Source organism: Meriones unguiculatus, chromosome 20 (assembly GCF_030254825.1).
Source record: "Meriones unguiculatus strain TT.TT164.6M chromosome 20, Bangor_MerUng_6.1, whole genome shotgun sequence".
Lineage (NCBI taxonomy): Eukaryota > Metazoa > Chordata > Mammalia > Rodentia > Muridae > Meriones > Meriones unguiculatus.
This window is the reverse complement of record NC_083367.1, coordinates 11,359,402-11,379,916: the sequence shown is the minus strand read 5'-3', so window position 1 is coordinate 11,379,916 and position 20,515 is coordinate 11,359,402. Positions and strand designations below refer to the sequence as shown.

At 40.1% G+C, this 20,515-nt stretch overlaps 1 protein-coding gene across 2 annotated transcripts in view; it reads right to left on the bottom strand.

Moving 5' to 3' along the window:
• Map3k7 (mitogen-activated protein kinase kinase kinase 7) overlaps positions 1 to 15,925 on the bottom strand; it is a 57,583-nt gene extending 41,658 nt beyond the window's left edge. The window contains exons 1-3 of one of the 2 annotated variants that reach the window (XM_060373409.1): positions 15,552 to 15,925; positions 2,539 to 2,649; positions 180 to 245 (exon numbers count right to left, since the gene is read on the bottom strand). In XM_060373409.1, the coding sequence (XP_060229392.1) occupies positions 180 to 245; positions 2,539 to 2,649; positions 15,552 to 15,671 (297 nt within the window). In that variant the 5' untranslated portion in view covers positions 15,672 to 15,925. The remainder of the gene's footprint in view (positions 1 to 179; positions 246 to 2,538; positions 2,650 to 15,551) is intronic. The other variant, XM_060373410.1, reaches the window with a different exon arrangement.
• Between the last annotated feature and the right edge of the window lie 4,590 nt (positions 15,926 to 20,515).

The following is a 20,515-nucleotide window of genomic DNA, read 5'->3' as shown; positions in this document are numbered from 1 at the left end:
GGCGAACAGGTACCTGAGAAAACCCCACCAACATACTGTTTTGTTAGGGCTGGAAGCAAACAAAATGCAGGAAGTGTAACTACTGTAAAGCTACAATTGAGCAGATCAAAACAACTTCATAAATTATAGAAAATGCACACACTTGCCACATTGTTTCCAACAGGCAGATGGACACTTACTGGATTCAAGCAGGCTCCATACAATTTTACAATATTAGGATGGTTCACACGCGACAACTGCCGGAGCTGTAACAAATCATGGATGTTTAAAAAGTGCTGGTTCTTGAGGTACTTATTCTGTCTCACTGTCATATAGAACACGTGTTTAAATTGCTCAGTAACTTCTGTTTACCAGGTAGCAAGCACTATGGTCACAGGCACTGAAAATCCCCAGCACCTGCTGGGATACCTGTCCTACAGTTCAAGTGGGAACACAGACATAATTAAATATGTGAAGACAGAGAAATCACTAAACAATGTATAAAGTGCTATAATGGGAGTTAAGAAAAGCCAGGATAAAAAAAAGAAACTAGATGCCAAAAGTCAGGGCATCATTCCAGTTACGGTACTGACTGAGTTACCCACACCAGAAGCTGTGTTACTTTCAACAGAGCTATGGGTGATCAATTTCCCTATTCTGTATGTGCTCCTGGATTTCTTTAGACCCCGAAAGACAGGTAACCATTACTTCCATTTTAAATATGAGACCTTGAAGTTAAGTTCCAGAGAGGATTTTATGGTCAGGATTTGACATGACTAGTTGCCTCTAATTCCATTTCCTTTCTTTCAGTTACTGCAGAGTCTGAGGGCAAGGAGGGTTATCTTTCTATTATGGGACATTTGACTAGCATGCCCTAGTTTCAACCCACAGTAAAATCCAAGTCAATCTCTAGTGCAGAAGAAACTGGGGAAGACAAGGGTGGGGGGGAGGAGGGAGAGGGAAACTGATACTCCAAATTCTGGTTTTACTCCTCTCTGGGCCAATAATTCCATTGAGGCTGTAGTCTTGTCCCCTGTTCTACATTTCAAATTTCTGCGATGTATCTTTCTCACAAAACAGCATCTTGCTCTTTCTCTCTCCCTTGTCTTCTTTTCTGACTTTCCCCAACTTTCAATTTCTACACAGTCACATGGTACTGGTTCATGGAAAGCTCACTCAGGTCTCTTAACTTTCTCAGCATATGCCAGCGGACAGTTTCTTTACAGTCGATATTCATGGATTTTCCATCCTCATAGACAATTAGCTAATTCTTTTTTAGATTATTTCCCATAACTCTTTATTATTACATATTTATTGTACATAAATGTTTCATCTTGGTAAAACTTAGCATTGTACTTCATAGCATATTATTCAAGCATTTATTCTTGTTTTCTTTAAGTCTCATTAAGTAGGTGAAATTTTTTAAATTGTTGTTTACAACGGGTAAACTGAGAATGATGACGAGTACCTGAAATGAGACAACAGTATATGATTTTGGAAGCTGACAAGCTAGGGACTAGTAAAAACTGACTCAGCAGACTGAGAGTCAAATCATAAAACAAGAGAAGCAACAAGATTTCCTTCACAAAATCCCTGTAGAAGAAACTCAAAGTAATAAAACATGTTATAAAGGGTTTTTAACTAATAGATTTGCTTAGGAGACAAAAATAACATAGTAGAATTTAGTTAAGGGATCACTGCCTACAAAATACCCCAAAGATAAGAAATAACCAGCCTGTTAGAGATAATCAAAATTTCCAATGCTGGATGTAAATATTTGTTCACCAGGATTCACCAGCCATTAGGCCTGTGCCTCTAACAGGCAACTCAAGGACACACCAATGTTAAGTCCTGGGCTATCATAAAGCCTTCCGTGCTCTTCTTGAGAAAAACATAATTCTCCAGATAGGCAAGAAGACCGAAGAGAACAATTATTAAAAAGAAAAACACTGGTATACTTAAAATAATTCTGGTCCTGTGTGGTCAGGGTTACACTCTCCTATCTCTGTTTAAATTGTTCAAAATGTAACCTGGGGCCAGCACCTAGAAGGGATTTAAGGATGAGAGCATGTGTGAAATGTATAAGCCTACAGTATATATGTTAGTAAAATCTTTGATTTGAGGCTGGCTCCTCTTTGGTTGTTAGCCACAGCTGGTCATGCTTTTTCAGTAAAAAGCTTTTCCTTTATTTATCTCTAAGTGTGTGGAGCAGCTTTTCATTAGAAATGTGTATTATTTCTAAAACATTGTAAGAGATTCTTAACTTTGGGTAACAGAAGGGAATAGCATTTCAAAATTAAAATATAATACTTTGAAGTAAATTTGAAGTCTATGAATCACTGCGTTTTAATTCATGGATGGATTCATGTAAATATATTTTTTCTCTAATAATTTTTAAACAGAATTTAAACCAAAAAATTAAAAACATTCCTATGAAGGCACTACCTTTAGTTCAATCAAATTGCTAAGGTTCATGCACAAAGAAAAATGAAAATTAAGAGACAATGTAAGATCAGAGCATCTCTACTGAAGAATTACTGGACAGAAATGACATCTTACCTCCACAATGAAAGCCTTCCTCTCAGATTCACTTTCTATTTGTTTAATAGCAACATCCTTTGCTCTCCACTTAGCCTTGCAAACCACTCCAAAAGCTCCTCTTCCAACAACCTGAGTTACACACACATAAAAACCCAAATTAGAAGCAGAGCCAGTTCAGTATGACATAGACAGTTTTAAGTCACATCAAAGGTTTAGAGACCACCATTACCTGAATTTGCTAAGAAGAAATTTTTCATTAAACAGGATGAAATGCAGTTTTAATCTTTGAAATAAACCTCTTCTTTTAAGAGCAAAACCAAAAGAGATACTAAAAGACACAAGCAATTTTAATCACAGTGGAAAACTAAAGGCAAGATATATTGAGAAGTCATTCAGAAAAAAGAAAGATAAAACGAACATATAATATCTTAAGAAATTAAAAGGAGCTTTCAAATAACCAAATAAGGGTAGGGAATGGAGAGAGAAAGGCTAAAAATACATATGGTAAAACACTCACTACAAAGGAAACACAAAATGTTATTGTCTGTACAATGAAATATTGTTAGGCAAAACAAAACAAACCAACCAAAAAACCCAAATACAGATATATGCAAGAACATGGATGAATCTCAAAAATATTATGCTAAGTAATTAAACAATCAAACCTTGACCCTCAATACCACATATTACAAGGCTCACTTGTAAAATGTCTAGGAGAAAATCTAAAGACAGTAGGCACAGCAGATCAGTGGTTGAAAACTGGAATTGATGGAAATGGGTGTTGGGCATCTTGCCAAGGTTTGAAAGTTGACTCTGATGGCTGACAGCTGGATAAATTCGCAAAAACCATTAAATCACATTCCACATGGGTGAGTTTTATGATAGGTAGTAGCTTATTTCTAAATGCTAATAAAAATATGGATTAACTGTATGACATATTGCTATAACTAATGGCTATCATATGGATATACTACTCTGTCAAGCTTCTCTATTTCTAAAAATATTTGGAAAAATCTAAGTATTTGAAAAAAAAACATTGGAAAACAAATATGAAAATCAGCTTGGTATCTGTCTGATCAAAACTATTAGATTGTTACTGTGAAGGGCATTAGTTAAGCACCACCATCTGCAACTTCCCATGTATTCAACTTCTATGTATTCAAAGATTCTGTGGCAAATCCCTTTCCTTAAGCGCTCATTACAATTTTATATACTTTTTACTAGTGGGCACTAAGAGAGTGCTTTGCCCACATCGCTCTTTACACAGCCTCAAGAAAGGTGCTAATGTTCTCCTTATGCTATTCATAAAGCACATTTCTCAAGTCTACACAGGTAACAAACAGTGGAGTACAGTTACTGGCAGGCAGCCCCACAATAGAATGTCTGTGGTTCCAACAGGTAACATATGACACCCTTAATACGCCAAAAATCAGTTATGTGGTCCCTTAGTGATCACTTCACTTGAGAAGTTAATTAATATAAAACTCCTCAACAACAAAGTTGACTGTAGCTAGTGATCAAATGGTCGTTTTTAAAAATCTACACCGGATGACTTCATAGAGGAAAAAAGGGGCACTACACTAGGGCAGTAGCTGTAACCTGGAATATACGGACAATCTAGCCATGCCTCCAGTTATATTTCATATGTCATATTAAGCAGTATGAATACTCACATTCAATGTTCACCATAAGGTGGGTGTGGTTTGGAGTGTTTTTCATGGATTAGCACATTTAATCCTCTTCTGTTTTAAAGGTAAGCAGCCATAGGGTTGCAACTTACCCACAATACACAGTAAGAAAGTATCTGGGAGGCATGATCTGAAACCTACAGCTCATAATTATAAACATATGCTATGGGCTATATTCAGCCTAAAGGTAACCAGACTGCTTCTAGGCAAAGCCCCAAGGAAGCCAGGCTCTTTTGTATACATTTTCTGGTTTCTAGCCCTGGGCACTCGGAACCCACTGTCTTGTTCTCAATAAGAACAAGAAACCAGCACTGATGATTCATACTCACCATGCAGTTACTTTAACAAGACTGGGGAACTGGCTTGAATTTGAATGTGTCTGCTACATACTCACTCTTATTGCTAGGTAACCTGCTCACTCTGACTGCTAGGTAAATTTAGCATCTGAGCTTTTTTTCTCTGCAGTAAAAAAGCAGAGATGCTTCTATTTTTCTTAGTGAGCCACAGAGTTCCTAAGTTATTTTACTTAGTAAGTAACTGTTGTTCAGAGTCTAGGCCTTGTCCACCACTTTCCAGGGAAGCTCAGGGACAGGAGTGCACATTTCTCCTCCAGAAGGTCAGTTTCTGGTCTGAGAAGGGTGAAGCATGGGGGTCAAAGGAGCTCAGAGCTCTGAAACCTGAGCCAGGGAGCAATAAGGGACGGGCTGGAGTTGGTGGCTGCAGTGATCCAAGTTGACACACAAGTGAATGGCCGCAGCTTGGGAGTTCCAAAGCCGGTACTGATACGGCATTGTTGCAGCCCTTCAGCTACTACCTTGCTAATGGCAGAGGGTACTGTGGGCAAATGCCCATGCCAGGTCCGTTCACAGCTAGAATGCAAGTCTGAGGGTGCTCCGTGGCGGTCAGCGGCCCATGGTGGTGGAGCGGGTTTCAGTGGCCACCAAGGCACCTATGGCTGGGGTTCCAAGGGTGAATCTCTTTAGGGGAGGAAGGGAGCCTTAGATGGAGAAATAGATGGTGGTGGCATCCTTTATTTCATGTAAAAAGGGAACATATAAATCTTGGGCAGTGGGAGGGGTTTTGGGGGTGAATGTGTTTGATTCACTGGGAATAGGGGTGTCAGGGATACTTCATTTCCACACAGCAGCGCAGTCCTATCATAAGAAAAGGAACACAGGACTTAATTATCCTATGGACAGTGGGGTGGGGAAAAAACTCCAGGTACAGTCAGAGGTTGGAAAAGGTCATTGGCTGAAGCTAAGATACCAAGGCATCTCATTAGCACGGAGAGGGTAATTCCAGGAATCCTCAGGTACACAATGAACATGTTTCTTCAGGAAAGGATTGGGCCTGTAATCTTCCTGAGGGCTATGTAAAACTCCTTAGAGGATCTGAGGTTCCCCAGGTCAGGTGGAGAGGAGGGAACACAGCTGAGGAAGGGAGTCCATCATTTTAGCACCAAGCTCAGGAGCTCTCTGGTAATGCCAGACTTCAACCTTAACAGCAGGGTCTAACAAGTATCTATAGAGTTAAGTTTATCTATAGGGGTCATAGAATAATGCACTTTCATGAACATTATAAAACACTAAGTGCTCAGAGTTGGTTATGAATTAGTGTAAGGAGCTGAAGAAACTAATTTTTCTCTCAGGAAATCAGCAGCAAACAGGTCCTACAACGTTTCAACTTCATGGTTATAATAAACTAAGATGACACATCCAGATCAGTCTACCTATTGATAATATTATTACTAACTATGAATGAATGATTATAAAGCAATACATTACAATCATATACCTACAGATTCATCAAAGTGACTGGTACTTAGTGTTCAAAAAAACCTCAGATCCCCAATGTTACCTGTATTTGTGGATTATGTACATGCATAATTGTTGGGAGCATGCATGACTATCTGTTGCCCACAAGTGCTACCTAGTGATAAAATGACTGATTCTGAGCTTTTAAGTTAAAACCATGGCAACAAAATGTGAGCAAATGAATACATGATAAGCTCTCTTTTGCTTTGAGAAATCAATTTTACAAAACAATCTGAAATAAAAGATCAATCTGGCACTTTCTCAGAAAATTAGGAATAGTGCTACCTAGAGATCCAGCTATACCACTCCTAGGCATATATCCAAAAGATGCTCAAGTATACAACAAGGACATTTGCTCAACCATGTTTGTACAGCTTTATTTGTAATAGCCAGAAGCTGGAAATAACCCAGATGTCCCTCAGTTGAGGAATGGATACAGAAATTGTAGTACATTTATACAATTACTAAATGCAATACTACTCAGCAATTAAAAACAAGGAAATCATGAAATTTGCAGGCAAATGATGGGATCTAGAAAAGATCATCCTGAGTGAGGTATCCCAGAAGCAGAAAGACACACATGGTATATACTCCTTTTTTTTTTTTTTTTCCAATGCAGTTTATTCAGGAACCTTGAACAATCATCTGACCCTGGGGAAAGCCAGCCCACAGCTTAAATAGCCTCTGGGTAGCCAACCCCAGCGTGCCACATGGGCAATGCAGATAGGTCCACATACATGGAAGCAAGCCAGATCCTCAGCCTTAGCCAAATGTGGAGTTGTTTGTGACAGAGAGCACTCACCATCGGGAAGGTGGAAGGCGGAAACCAGCTCCCTCTTTAAGGCGCAGCATTACGCAGCTCTCTACAGTTCCCCCTTTTTGTTTTAGACGCATCAGGCAAGAGTAGAGGTCTGATCTCTGATATTAGAAATAAATTGGGACTTTGTACCGATGTTCATTTAGGTGTCATCCACCCAAAGAGCATCAGACCCGTCTGATACCTTTTTCTCAGAGGCGGGACCTGGGGCATCAACCCGCATGCAATCAGACTTGCTCTTCTCTGGGTCGAAAGCGGCTGACCCTGAGTGCAGTGCTTAGCCTCGCATCCTGAGCATAACATTTTAGCTTTTATATACTCACTTATAAGTGGATATTAGACATATAAGATAATCATACTAAAATCTGTATACCTAAGGAAGCTAATCAAGAAGGAGGACTCTGGGTATGATGCTCAATCTTCATTCAGAAATCATCCAGAAAGGCAAATGGGATGGACATTGGAAGAGGGAGAAAACAGGGAACAGGACAGGAGTCTATCATAGAGGGCCTCTGAAAGACTCTACCCAGCATGGTATAAAAACATATGCTGAGACTCATAGCCAAACTTTGGGCAGACTGCAGGGAATCTTATGAAAAGAAGGAGACAGAAAGACCTGGAGGGGACAGGAACTCCACAAGGAGAGCAACAAAACCAAAAAATCTGGACACAGGGGTCTTTTCTGAGATTGATACTCCAAACAAGGCCCATGCATGGAGATAACCTAGAACCCCTGCACAAATGTAGCCCATGGCAGTTCAGTGTCCAAGAGGGTTCCCCAGTAATAGGAACCGGGACTATCTCTGACATGAACTCAGGGGCTGGCTCTTTGATCACCTCCATCTGAGGAGGGAGCATGGCCTTACCAGTCCACAGAGGAAGACCATGAAGCTAGTCCTGATGAGACCTGATGGAAGGGGAGGAGGACCTTCCCTATCATTAGACTTGGGGAGGGGCATAGGAGAAGAGGGAGGGAGGGTGGGATTGGGAAGGAATGAGGGAGGGAGATACAGCTGGGATACAAAGTGAAATAAACTATAATTAATAAAAATAAAATAAAAATAAAAAAAACATTAAAAAAGTAACCCAAACTGACAAGAACAGAATGGTTAAATAAATAAGCCTGACAAATATAAAAACAAAAAACAAGCGATTACATTCACATCTGAAAACCCATGGCTTCAAGAAATCTCCATTTTCATTTGAGTTATAAATTACCTCATAAACACAGTGAAGTAATAGGTTATAAATGATAACACAGAAAGGAAAGTTGTCAAAGTTGTGCACATTTACTGAAATATCTGATAGAAATAACTCATAATTCCACAGGAGTCAGTTTAAAAGCATAGAGCCAGTGCTTAAAGAATTATGTTTCTTTATATCATAAAAAATTTATCACCTTTTTATATGGTATTATTATGAGTAAAAAAGAAAAAAATGCAAGAATTGACTTTTTGTTAGATGAAAGTGGGGCAGGGAAGAAATCCAAAGCTATACAATAAGAATACATACATATTTTTTTCCTAATACCTTTTAAAAAAATTGCTTAAGAATGTCACACAATAGATTTTAAAGACCTCGCTAGCCTCCCTTTCCAGAAGAGGACTGGAGATTCTAGAAAGCAGTTCAACCATCTCTGACCCACACTCTCCCTTAGCTCACCAGGGGCAGAACAGCCTTATAGAATGTGCTCTACGAACACTGGCAGCCACAAAGGCATAAGAAAAATGGTAAGGAGCACACAAAAGGAGGCTCTATGCCAGGCTACTTTGGCCCCAGTTTAACATGAAAGAGACTCAGAAAAAATTTTGCAAAAGGAGCAAGATAAGTGAAATTAAAGTCTGACCACAGGCAGGAGGGTACTGTGAGGAGGAGAGAGATCTGAAATAGCTGCTCAAACTGAGTTCTTAATGCAAAGTGCAGCTGAGTTTCTGATGGTCAATGATAGTCAAGGTGAAGGCAAAAGAAGCAGCAAACGGGAAGAAAGGTCTTTCTTCAGTGTTAAAACTGAACCGCAAACTGCATATCTTTACTCCTAAAACATTTCTTGAGTACCTAGTATACCCAGCTGCTGTTTTTTACAGCAGAAATGAGGAAAGTGAATGTTATTCTTTAGCTAAATTGACAGTATCAAACTGGAAAAAGCCTGTCAGATGTAGAAAATTTGCCACCACTAGCACCCATCTACCTTTTGAAATATCACATTCAACAGGTTAACCGTGGAGAAGGGACTTTTAAAAGGTCTCCACCCTTAAAGAAATAAGAGTGAATGGGATTAATAGAAGCTTCCACAAAAAGGATAGCCTCCAAAGATGGCTATCCTCACTCTTTTCTGTCCTTGTCTGTTTTTATCATAGCTCTATTGAGGAGTTTTTAGCTTCTTCCTTTCAGTCAAGTCTCTCAAGAATTGCTTCTATTAGTTGTAGAGTGGACATTCTGGAACTTTCAAAATCAGGGCTCAAGAAGCTTTATCGGCTTCCATTTCCTTTCTCTTATAAGCCAACATCAAGAGATAAATGTCCACTTGTTGTAGAAAGACCACATGCAGGATGACCGGGCATTTGCTGAGAGAGCAACTGAAAGGCCAAGCAGACAGGAGCGTTACTCTGCCAGGCACAAGTAAACCACCCTAGATGCTCTGATCCAGGTGACAGTAATATGTATCAAGGTACATGTAAACAAGTGTCATTATTTTGACACAGTAACTTGGCTTTTGGAATGAACTCAAAGAAACAATCAAGACAGACATAGAAAGAAATGTTTGTCTATAATAGCCAAGAATTAGAAATCACAATGCTAATCATTAGAAGACCAATTAAGAAGAGTTCCATCTTAGTCTCCTTCACCAACTCTTTTTTCCTGTCCAGTTAGGTTCTGTCTTTGCCCCAGTCCCCCTTCTCGTTTGTGCTCTAATCTCATGACTTCATACTCCCAAATCATCTTCCTATCCAGAGATTCTGCTCAAATTCAGGATATACTGTAAGTAGCCTTCACAAGCTGTAGGTACTTGTGATGGTTTGAATGAGAATAGCCTAGACCCATTGGCTCACTGATCTGAAGGCTTGGTCTCTATTTGGTAGAACTGTTTAGAAGAGATATGTGTGCGTGTGTGCGGAGGGGTAGCTTTGAGTTATCAAAAGTCCATGCCAGGCCCATTTTTCTCACACCCTCTCTGCCTCCAACTTCTGGATAAGATGTAAACTCTCAGCTATTGCTCCCCAGCTACTCGAGCCTGCCAAGATGGACTCACCCTCTGAAACTGTAAGCTATCACCCAATAAACACATTCTTGTATAAACTGCCATTCTTGTGACAAAGCATATGGCTGGTTTGCCTTTGTCCTAAGAATCCACCTGAGGTTAAACTGAAGTGTTCTGGACTAATGTCACTGGAAGAGGAAATTTTATCACTGTCTAGTATTAACTCAGTTGTGTGGTTACTTACTAGTAACCACTCTTATGCAGAGCTACGATGAAGAAGAGCAATCAGGGCAAAATGAAATACAAAATGCACAGTTTGAGGGGAAAAAAGAGCTCCAGGAAATATAATGTTGGAGGTTTGGCTTGTGCTCAAAAAGATGAGAGGCCTGATTAGAAAAGGAATAAAGAGAGTGGCATCCTCAGAGTAAATAACCAACTCAGCTAATTCTGCAACTAGTAAAAAGGAAATGACTAAGAAATCTTCTAAAGCTAAGTGAAGCATATTCAACTAAAAAAAAAAATCATCAGCAAATCAAAGCTTATACAAATATAAATCCTGGAGGGGGCCAAGTTCCATCCCTCACCTGGAGCAGAACTGGACAGCTTCAGCCAGGATTCTAGATTAGTCAGGAACAATAGAGGAGTAAAGGAATTGTAGAATCATTGTAAAGGAGTAAAGGAATCGTAGAATCAGAGTTAAGGAAAGGTATGAACACACACACACACACACACACACACACACACACACACACACACTTCCAAAAGGAAAGAAGGGGGCATAGTGAGGAAATCTGGAGCACAGCAAGGCAGAAGAAACCCAACAGGCAAACTCCAAATCCTGTAGCTCCATGTTTGATGTCAAGGGGTTTATATGGCTCTTCTTATCTCCCACTTTTTCTGGCTTTCTTGACTACAACACACTTCTCTCTTGACCTGTCTCCTTGTCTTAAAAGTAGGTTGATGGCACTTGAGGAAGAACACAGGAAGTTGTCTGTCTTCCGGATTATTCCACAAACCTCTGTGTAGGTGCAACTACACAAATGTGACAATGCATACAGGCAGCCTAATTTCTTAAGTATTAAATACTATTCCTTTTCTGCACGCAAATAAGATAAAAAAAAGCCACAGCTAAACAAATGGAAATGGCTGTACTCTCTCTTGTTCTTAACTGAATATTAAATGATTTATGTTAATTGTCTCCAATTCATTGTATTTAGCTCAGTGACTATGGCTGTCAATTTAGTCTGTTGTATGCACTGTGTGAATGGACCCCTAACTATGCTGCCATCATTCTGGCAAGAAATCTGGTACATGACAGAACAAGCATAGATCGTAAATTCACTAGTTCGGATATGGTGTCCCCAACTATTGAGAGCTTCAATAACTATTAATAAACTGTCACAGAGCAGAACTGCTGACAAGAAGGATTGCTAACATAAAAGTGAAGTTTCGGTTTTTTGTTCTTCTACAGTCTTTTAAAGCCTGCCATAAAATGTTTTCACCATCAACATCTAACTCTCCACACCTGTAAGCCAAAATAAATTCCTCCTTAAGCTGTTTTAGGTCATGATATTTTATCACAGCAACATAAAAGCAACGAATACCACACCTGACCCACTTAATTAGCCTTTCCTTTACATGACTGCACAGATTATCTGTTAAACTACATATGCATGACACATAAATAATCTCAGCGGCCATCTCTTTATTGTAGCCATTCTAGATTTCTACTGAGATCAATGGCCACCAGTTTCACATAGAACTTAGTGATTATTTCTGGGATATCCATTAACTAGCCACTGACAAACCCAAAGACTCAGTTTATTCAGGCCCTGAAATTTTAGGCTTTCCTCTACTATGAGCCGCCCAATAGTTTATAGTCACTGTCAGAGTGACATAGTCCCATCCTAATATAGTCTGGCTTTAAAAAGAAAACCTTTCTGATAGGCTAGGATCAGATAGAAGGGGAAGAGGGCCTCCCCTATCAGTGGACCAGAGGAGAGCCATAGGAGGAGGGCTCTAAAATAAGTATCTTTTACCTCTGCCAAACATAAGTATTTGTTAACTATAATGGATTAAAAGGGAATCAAGACTGGGAAGAGCCAGCTCTCATTTCCGGGGTAAATTCTGACTTTGCCAAATTTTGCAAAATAAACCCTGGCTTACCACATACTAAAAAAAAAAATTAGACGGGCATTTAATTTTCATAATTATGCTGTGATAATTTCATTTACTGGTTCAAAAAATACTAAGAGAACCTCTAGGTGCTACACACTGGGATTAGAAATGTTATTTGCCAGAGAGGAACACTCAATTCAATTACAGTTAAGTGCCATGAAGGCAACAGAAATAAAAGTTCCAAGTTGCTTGGGAAAAGCTTCCCTAAGGAAGGGACATCTGAGGTGAGACTTGAATGGTGAGAAGGAACTAGTCATGTGATGTGTCGGAGGAAGAACACATAAGGGAGAGGAACAAGTACAAAGACAATTATTCACTAGTGATAAAATTCTAAACCAATGAGAGTGAATTTATCTGGCAGGAGTTACAATCCGATCTCTACTTACTGAGCTGCTGTGAGTCCCTCAACTGTCAAGTTATGGCTTATGTGCTGCTTTATACCAGATCTACAACTCTGACATTGGGATTCTGAAAATGTAAGCAATCCAAGGGTCCATCCATTGAACCTCAGCTGTTCTGTAGAGGGAAGAAAACGTTAAATGTACAGGACCAGCTTCTAATAGGAAGAGCAGTAGTTTGTATCTTTGTTCCTTTAATTAGGATCCATTATGGAGAAATACAGTGACATTGTAAATCTAGTGGAAAGACAAAGGACTCATGAGCGAGAAAGTTCAAAGTCCGAGCTCTGCCACTCACTTAGACATGCAGCTTTTAAGGCAAACCAAACTCTATGACCTTGTCAGTATCTGAAAAATGGGATATCATTTGTCTGTCTACTCAACTACATTTCCTGGGAGTTCATGACTACTGTCTAAGAACTTCTAAACTTACTGTGGAGAACACTATATAAAACATGTTGGAAACAATGTATTTTATTTTACAACTGGAATAGACATCTAATGGTTTTGTCTAATCTCTCTTTAAGACAGAAATCACATCTCCAAAATGACTGACCTGTCTAAATATATTCTGACACAACCAATACAGTGCCTATTTTTCTAAATATTAGTTTAGCACATTTTTCACCAAACAACATTTTTAAAAATCATCTCACCTTCAATGCACAGTCTACAGTTCTAACTCTTTTCACTCAAGTACAAGAAGGTTAAAAACTGAATGACTTAAAGTAAGTACCCATGTTGATTTCTCAGGCAGAGAACAGATATAATTTAACAGCAGAATTAAAACTTGAAAGCGAAGAACTGGAATACTCAGAATGCAATGATGGAAAGCATCACTGTCTTAGGAATCTCTGTCTACCAATGAGTTCACATCATGTCTGGAGCTAGAGTTTTTAACTCTCTTTGTGCAATGCTGAATCCTTTACATTGTTATTTGAGAAATAAACAATGTAGTTCTCTTAACTTACTATGGTGCTTTTTGTGGTGCTGGGATTGAAGACAGAGCCTTAAGCATGCTGTGCAAGAACTCCAATGCTGAGTTACACCCCAAGCCATTATTTTCTTATTTTAAAAGGTGATATACTTGTCCATATAAAACACTGAAAGCATGTAAGATAGTTTTCATGTTGGGTCATCTTCCTGATTTTCTATTTTGGATTTAAACTAGAGGTGGAATGTAAGCTGAAAAATAGCTACTGGGTGCTCGTGGTGCATCACTGACTATACAACAACCTGCTTAATCTGCTCAAATACAGACTATAACGGAAATTACGTAATGGTTTCGACAATAGAAAGGCCTGAATTAAATCAAGAATATGAAAATAAACTAGGCACTAACATGAAATAAATTTCAAAAATGCACCAGCTTTAGGCTGAGAGCATCAAATTGATTACTGTCTCCCTTAGCTATTTGCAGGCCTCAATGAAGCAAGAATGTAAAAGCTTTAAAAAGTAGTGTGCAAAACTAAGGTTGCAAAATCAAAGCAAGTAAGTTCATGGAAGCATGTGGTAGACCATGAAGTACAAGTTATTATTATATAACAATTTGTAGTCTACAAGGACCACAATTCACCAGAGTACACGTAAACACTTATTTAAAAACTGCGATTCTTGTATACTGACTCACTCAAGTTCTAGTCTTAAAAAAGAATGTTATCCATGAAAGCTGGATCAACTACCAACTTCTGAAAAAAGGAATTTATCTTAAGTTTAACTGGGGGGAAAACATAAAATGTTCTCCTCTTCAAAAACAGGCCTTCTTTTAGCATGTGACCTTAAAGCAGGTCAACCTTCCTGTCTGGAACTTTATTTTCTAACAATATGTCAGACACTATGGTGGACTTTCTGCACACACTGCCTAAGTGGCTTTGGCACACTGCTAAAGTAGCAATTACTCCCATCTTATAGTTAAGGAAACTAACACTCAGAGTAGTAGGAAACCAGTCATACAGCTTATCTCACACTGAACCTTCCTGTCTCAAATCTTGCTCTTCCCAGCACACCGCTTCTAAGATAATCAGGTTCTCACTGAACAGTGATCTCGAAAGTTATTTTTTGTGATAAAAAGATATGACTTAGAAGGCCTCTAAGGTAAAAATGTACTTGTTGAGTTTTAATTAGCTCGCAAGTTTCAACTCCTTAACACAATACTTTAAAAATTTTAAAGTAAAGACAATCCAGAGTCTAGATTTCAATAAACCCCACATTATGGTACAGAAAAGGCAAAGTGCTTAAAAAAACAAAAAACAAAAACAAACAAACAAACAAAAAAAACAACGACCAAATTCATAGTAACTGCACAAAAGTGTTTCTAACCAAAGTTTATACGAGCTCTAAACTGCATTTTAGATACAGGTACACACACAGTTTTTATTTTGTAAATATTAAGACTCTTAGAACTCTGACCCCACTGTGAATTTCAAAATAGATGATGTACTGAAGACACTCTGAAACGTCTGTTCTTAAATTCCAACTAAAGATTTAATTTATTCGGTTTTTCAAACAATGATTTCTGGTGTAGTGTTCTATCCCTGTCACCATAATCATTACTTGCCTCTTCAGGATGTGCCACTTGAAACATCTTTTCACGTTAAAGAGTTAAACTTCATCTACATTAGCCCAGGAGTAGGCAGAACTACTCTACGGTATCAGGAAAGAAGAATCCCGGACCAGGGAAAGCACCATGAAACGAGTTCTTGGCCAGCTTGCCCCGAGCATCCTCTCGTAGCCCACGTACCCACGCTGGCCTTTAACATCAAGGCCAACGACCTGAAACTCCGCAGCCGCCGAACTGCTCAGCCTATTTACGGATAACTGAATGGCGGGCCACGGACGGCCTCGGGCAGTCACAGAACCAGCCCATGAAGCCCCCCGGGAAGCAGCTCCCGCCCCGGATCCGAGGCGTCGCGGGGCTGCGGGCTTGGCCTCGCTCACCTCTTCCACCTCGATCTCCTTGTAGTCGATCTCTTCAAAGTTGAGGACCTGCGACGGCGCTTCGATCATCTCACTGGCAGAAGACGAGGAAGAGGACGAGGCGGCGGAGGCTGTCGACATGGTCCCCGCGGCGCCCGGGGGGCCGCACGCGCGCACCTCCCTGCAGCCCGGAGCCCCGCCGCCCGGCGCTCCGTGGCGCGGGACCGACCCGGGCCGCTGCCGAGTCCCGGCTTCGGCTCCTCAGCGCCTTCCGTCGCCGGGCCCCGCCCACCACACTTCCAGTTCCGGTTTTAGCTCGGAACTGGGAGGAAGGAGGAGTGCTTGCGGGACCGGAGCGGGGAGTCTGGGGACACCGGAGAGAGAACGGGCAGCTTAGGGGCGGGGCGGAAGAGGGCGGTAGCGGAGCTGCGGGCCTGTGACGGGAACAAGTTCCGCGAGACTTATGTTCAGGGGCCTCTGCGGCGGGACGATCCCGCGAGGCCTGGCGTGGTGACGTCGTGAAAGTGCGCGGACGGAACTGGCGTGGAACAAGTCAAAAGGCCGCTGGGTTGGTCCCGCAGGAATCAGCGGGAAAGATGAAATCTGTAGTGTTTTGTCTCCCCTTCTCCCCACCCCTCCCCTCTTCTCCCGTCCTTTCTCTCTCTCTCTCTCTCTCTCTCTCTCTCTCTCTCTCTCTCTCTCTCTCTCTCTCTCTCTCTCTCTCTCTCTCTCTTTCTTTCTTCTCTGTTCTGAGCCATCTTGCAGACAGGCAGGGTAGGGTTTGGGCTACTGAAGGAGCTTTCAGTATTGCTTGTTTCCGCGGCGTGGCATTTGCGGCATTGTGTCTGTTATTGTGAACTGATTCTTCAGCTTGTGAGGGATTCGGAAAAAAAGCGGTCAGTCGGAGTAACACCATGAAATGTGAGTGCTCAGAGCAGTTAACAGTGTAGTGTAACACACTTCAAATTTTTACACAAATCATAAGGTAATTTTAATGGCCTTTGTCACCGAAGCTGAAACCCACGGCAGCCGAAAAAGTCTGTTTTGAGTGACTTTTCCTCGTGCAAAACTAGATCCTTGGACACTGTAAGGTAAAGAATTTTACAATACGAAGCAAAGCTGGAGAAGAGTCACACTTCATTGTCCTTGCAATGTTATGTACGGTGACCTTTGAAGGCATTGTCTTTGAAGGGTTGCTAAGGAATTTAAGGGAGATCATAGGATGGTTCCTGAAGAGTACCTAACAAGATTACAATCCGTGTGGTAAAACCCATGTTGAGGTTGCTTGAGTTAGGATAACTTAATGAGAAAAGAAGTATAGTCTTGTTTGTTAGATTCCCAGACAGTATCTAGGAGGGTACTAATGCCATACTTGAAAAGCATAGCAAGTTTCATTGCTACTTTAACATAAAATTTCTTGCTTTTGTGGTGGCAGTCTTTAAACCTAGTAAAGAGCTTCGGCTTCTGAGTGAGGGGCTGCTTTCTCTTTCTGTGTTCCTGTAGTTTTTCCTTTTCTGCCTCAATGTTAGTACTGTATGTTTATAAAAAACTCAGCAAGAGCTTTGTGATTCAAGTTTGAGTCTCACAGTTTAGGTCAGAGCACCCCAGGATGGAGAGTATTATCCACGCTGTATGACCAACACAATTTTTAATTTAAGCTAGGTGCTGGATTTTAGTTGATTTGACTTGAAACCAGTGGGAATATTGGGGTTAGACTTAATGCCCATGTATGAGCTCTTGAGACTGTCAAGCCCTAAGTTTACTAGCGGACACTGGAATTGGGAGAGGGGGTTAGGGATGCCAATTTTATTACGTGGGAGCTTTCCAACAAAAGAGCAGCCCGCCAAGTGGATGCAAGTAGAAGTATGTTAGACAAGCTTGGGGTGGCAAGTTGATGATTGCATTTGACAACAAGCCGTTGTGATTTTTTATTGTTATTTTGTAAATCATAGTAATGACTGTTAAGCAGATGACAAAGAATAGTTTCTTTCCACGGACTGGCCCAGTCGGGCTTCCGTTGTCCGCGGGAGAACAAGGCTTTGGACAGGAAGACACGGTTTCGGCAAAGAATTGACAGACAGAGACACCTTGATGGTTTTGACTCTGCTGCGACTTTACTGAAATCAAGCTAGTATTTTTATAATGATTTCACAAAAGGCACCTTAAAATTGGCATACTTCCCAGAACATTCAGACTTTTACCAAGAATACGAAGTTTACATTTTAACTCAAAATGCAGTCAAACATAAAGCAGTGCCCACAAGAAATCTTGGCCTAAAAACTTTTTGATCAGAGCAAACAAAGGAAAAGAAAACTCAAATATAGTTTCATTATTGCTAACCAGTGAAGAGGAAAGTCAGGAGCTAAATCAGATGCCTGCCAAAATCTCTCTCTATATCAAAATCTAACTACACCTTTGTTAACCATCCTCTCATATGTCCTGCTTAAGATTTATGATCTTCCCTAGGAACAAGGCACTGAAGGGAGGGGAAACTCCCGCCAGCTGCACCTCTCATGCTATTATTTCTTAAGAAGGAGCCTATTATTTTTCCACTATTCTTAATGCCTATTAATACTAAATCTAATTCATTACTTTTCTTAAACTTATTTTTATTAAAGCCTTTAACAATCTACTAATAATAAATTTCTTTATAAAATTAGTTGTGCTGTTTCAGGTGTCACAGAGAAAGATCAAAGAATTCATTATTCCAGCCCCAGAGCCACAACTGAAGAAGCATAGAAATCTCAGAACACACACACACACACACACAAAAGAAATCTCAGAACACGTCTCTTTTCCAAGTGGGATGAGTTTGCCAGGGACCTTCCAGGGGGCGAATTTCCAGAGAAAGCATATCCCCCGCCCTGTAGCTTATGCTACTATGGTGACACTGGCGTGGGTGTTGGCAGTTTCCTCCTGCTGTGCACATTGTCTAGATAATTTTACCCCCAGTTTTGGTCTTCAATATCATTGTTAAGACACCGACTTCAGATGTTTTCTGAATACTAACATTTACTGAGTTTTGGACTTGCTGGATGTCTGTAACTACCTATAGATGTAATATAAAGGCCTAAGCTTGAATATCAGACTGGTGGTTTGCCTAATACTAACCTAAGTGAATTATGAAAAAATTTAGGTGAGTGACTGATACATAAAATTAATTAGTCCTAAAATAATTATTAGTTTAATATTTTACTTCCTTGGAGTGTGATAATGGGAGAAACAGGTGTCCAGCACAGATGTTCGATCCTAGTGACTAGGAGAATTTGTCACAGAATAGCATAAATGCTGACTAGCTTACACTTATGGAGTCAACCATAAGTGGTTGAAGAAGAACACGTATTAATGAGCTCTGGTGAGCAGTTTGCAGTGCTCACACCAGAGGATGTGTAAGTCCCTTGTGGTGTAGTTTAAACCCAGAGGAAGAGGAGAGGGGTTAGAGGTTAGCTTTGCTCAGACCACCGTATTCTGGTGAAGAGAATGTTATTAAGGTAGGATGGAATATATGTTTTTAACCTGTTTGTTATCTTGATTTGGAATGTATGTTTAGATATTTAGTATATTGGCCTCTGCTTGTACTCTTCTTGCTCTGGGCCCCTCAAATGTTAGATTCTCTCTCTTTCTCTCTCTCCTCTCTAATTGTGTGTGTGTGTGAGAGAGAGAGAGACAGAGAGAGAGAGAGAAAGAGAGAGGTAGGTCTGCTCCTATGTGCTGGCAGGTTATAGGTCAGGTATTTAAAACTTGGGTTTCATTTTCTGAATTTCCTAGAAGTGTCTACCTTATCACTTGGGTCTTAGCTTAGTTCTTCAGAGATAATGATGTATTTCCTTCAGTTCTCTATCCTTTCACTTTCTATCCATTACTATTTTATTTGTACATATTCAGCTGTCTGCCACCTTTAATTATTTTGTTTCTGGTTTATTTTATGTTTTAGTCTTCTCAACCTTACCATCCTAGTTAGTATTAATTCTCCCATTGACATAGTGTGTAATCACCTGGAAAACATCTCCATTGAGTAATTGCCTTTATCAAGTTGGTCTGTGAGGCACTGTCTTTATTGATGTTGGAGAGCCCAGCCCGCTGTGGGCAGTGCTGCTTCCCAGGACTACCTGCCTAGGAAAGCTAGCTAAGTATGAGCCAGGGAGCAGAGCTAACCAGAAGCAGCATTTCTCTCTGGCTCTTATCTGGATTCCTGCCCTGACTTTCCTCAGTGATGCATTGTGACCTGGAAGTATAGACCAAGTAAACTCTTTCCTCTCCTAGGTTGCTTTTGATCCAAGTATCTGGTCACAGCAACAAAAGGAAAGTCTTGAGCACCTGCTGATAGGACTTAGCTTAGTACCTGAAGTTCAGTAGAGAATCTATAGAAAGTGAATGAGTATAGTTCCTAATAAAGACTGTGTTAATTTATTTCACATATAAAAGTTAAGTTAACCAATTATTATCTATAACATCATTGGGAGAAGACTTAATAGGTAGATAAATTGATGTGTAGTTAGCATACCAGTATTTTCTAGTGAAGATTTGAGTTTAAACTATTTGAGAGTTTTAAAAATGCTTCCTCTCCTAGCAGGTAGCTCTCCTATGTTAGCAGCCAGGTTAGGGTGCTTTCTCTTCCTAAAGTTTCCAAGGTTAAACTAGATCTTCTTCCTGAATACTAATGTTATTTAGCCTGTTTTGATAGATTGCTTGCTGAAGTTTACTAACACAGTTATTGTGTCGTTAATGATTGTTTTCAAAAATAACTACTATTTTAACTAACACTATTACTTTCTGAGCTTCCCAGCAAGCAGCAGCAGCATCCTGTAGCTCAACATCATCATCTTTTAAAGGTAGAAAGCTACACCAATAGGAGCATGCTTTAGGAAGGACAATAATCTTCATGGAAATAGTACTTTTTGTTAAAAATGCATTCATTAAATGTCTTATTCCACAGGCTAATATGTCAAGTAAATGCTTTAGATGATCTTTCTTGGAAGAAACTC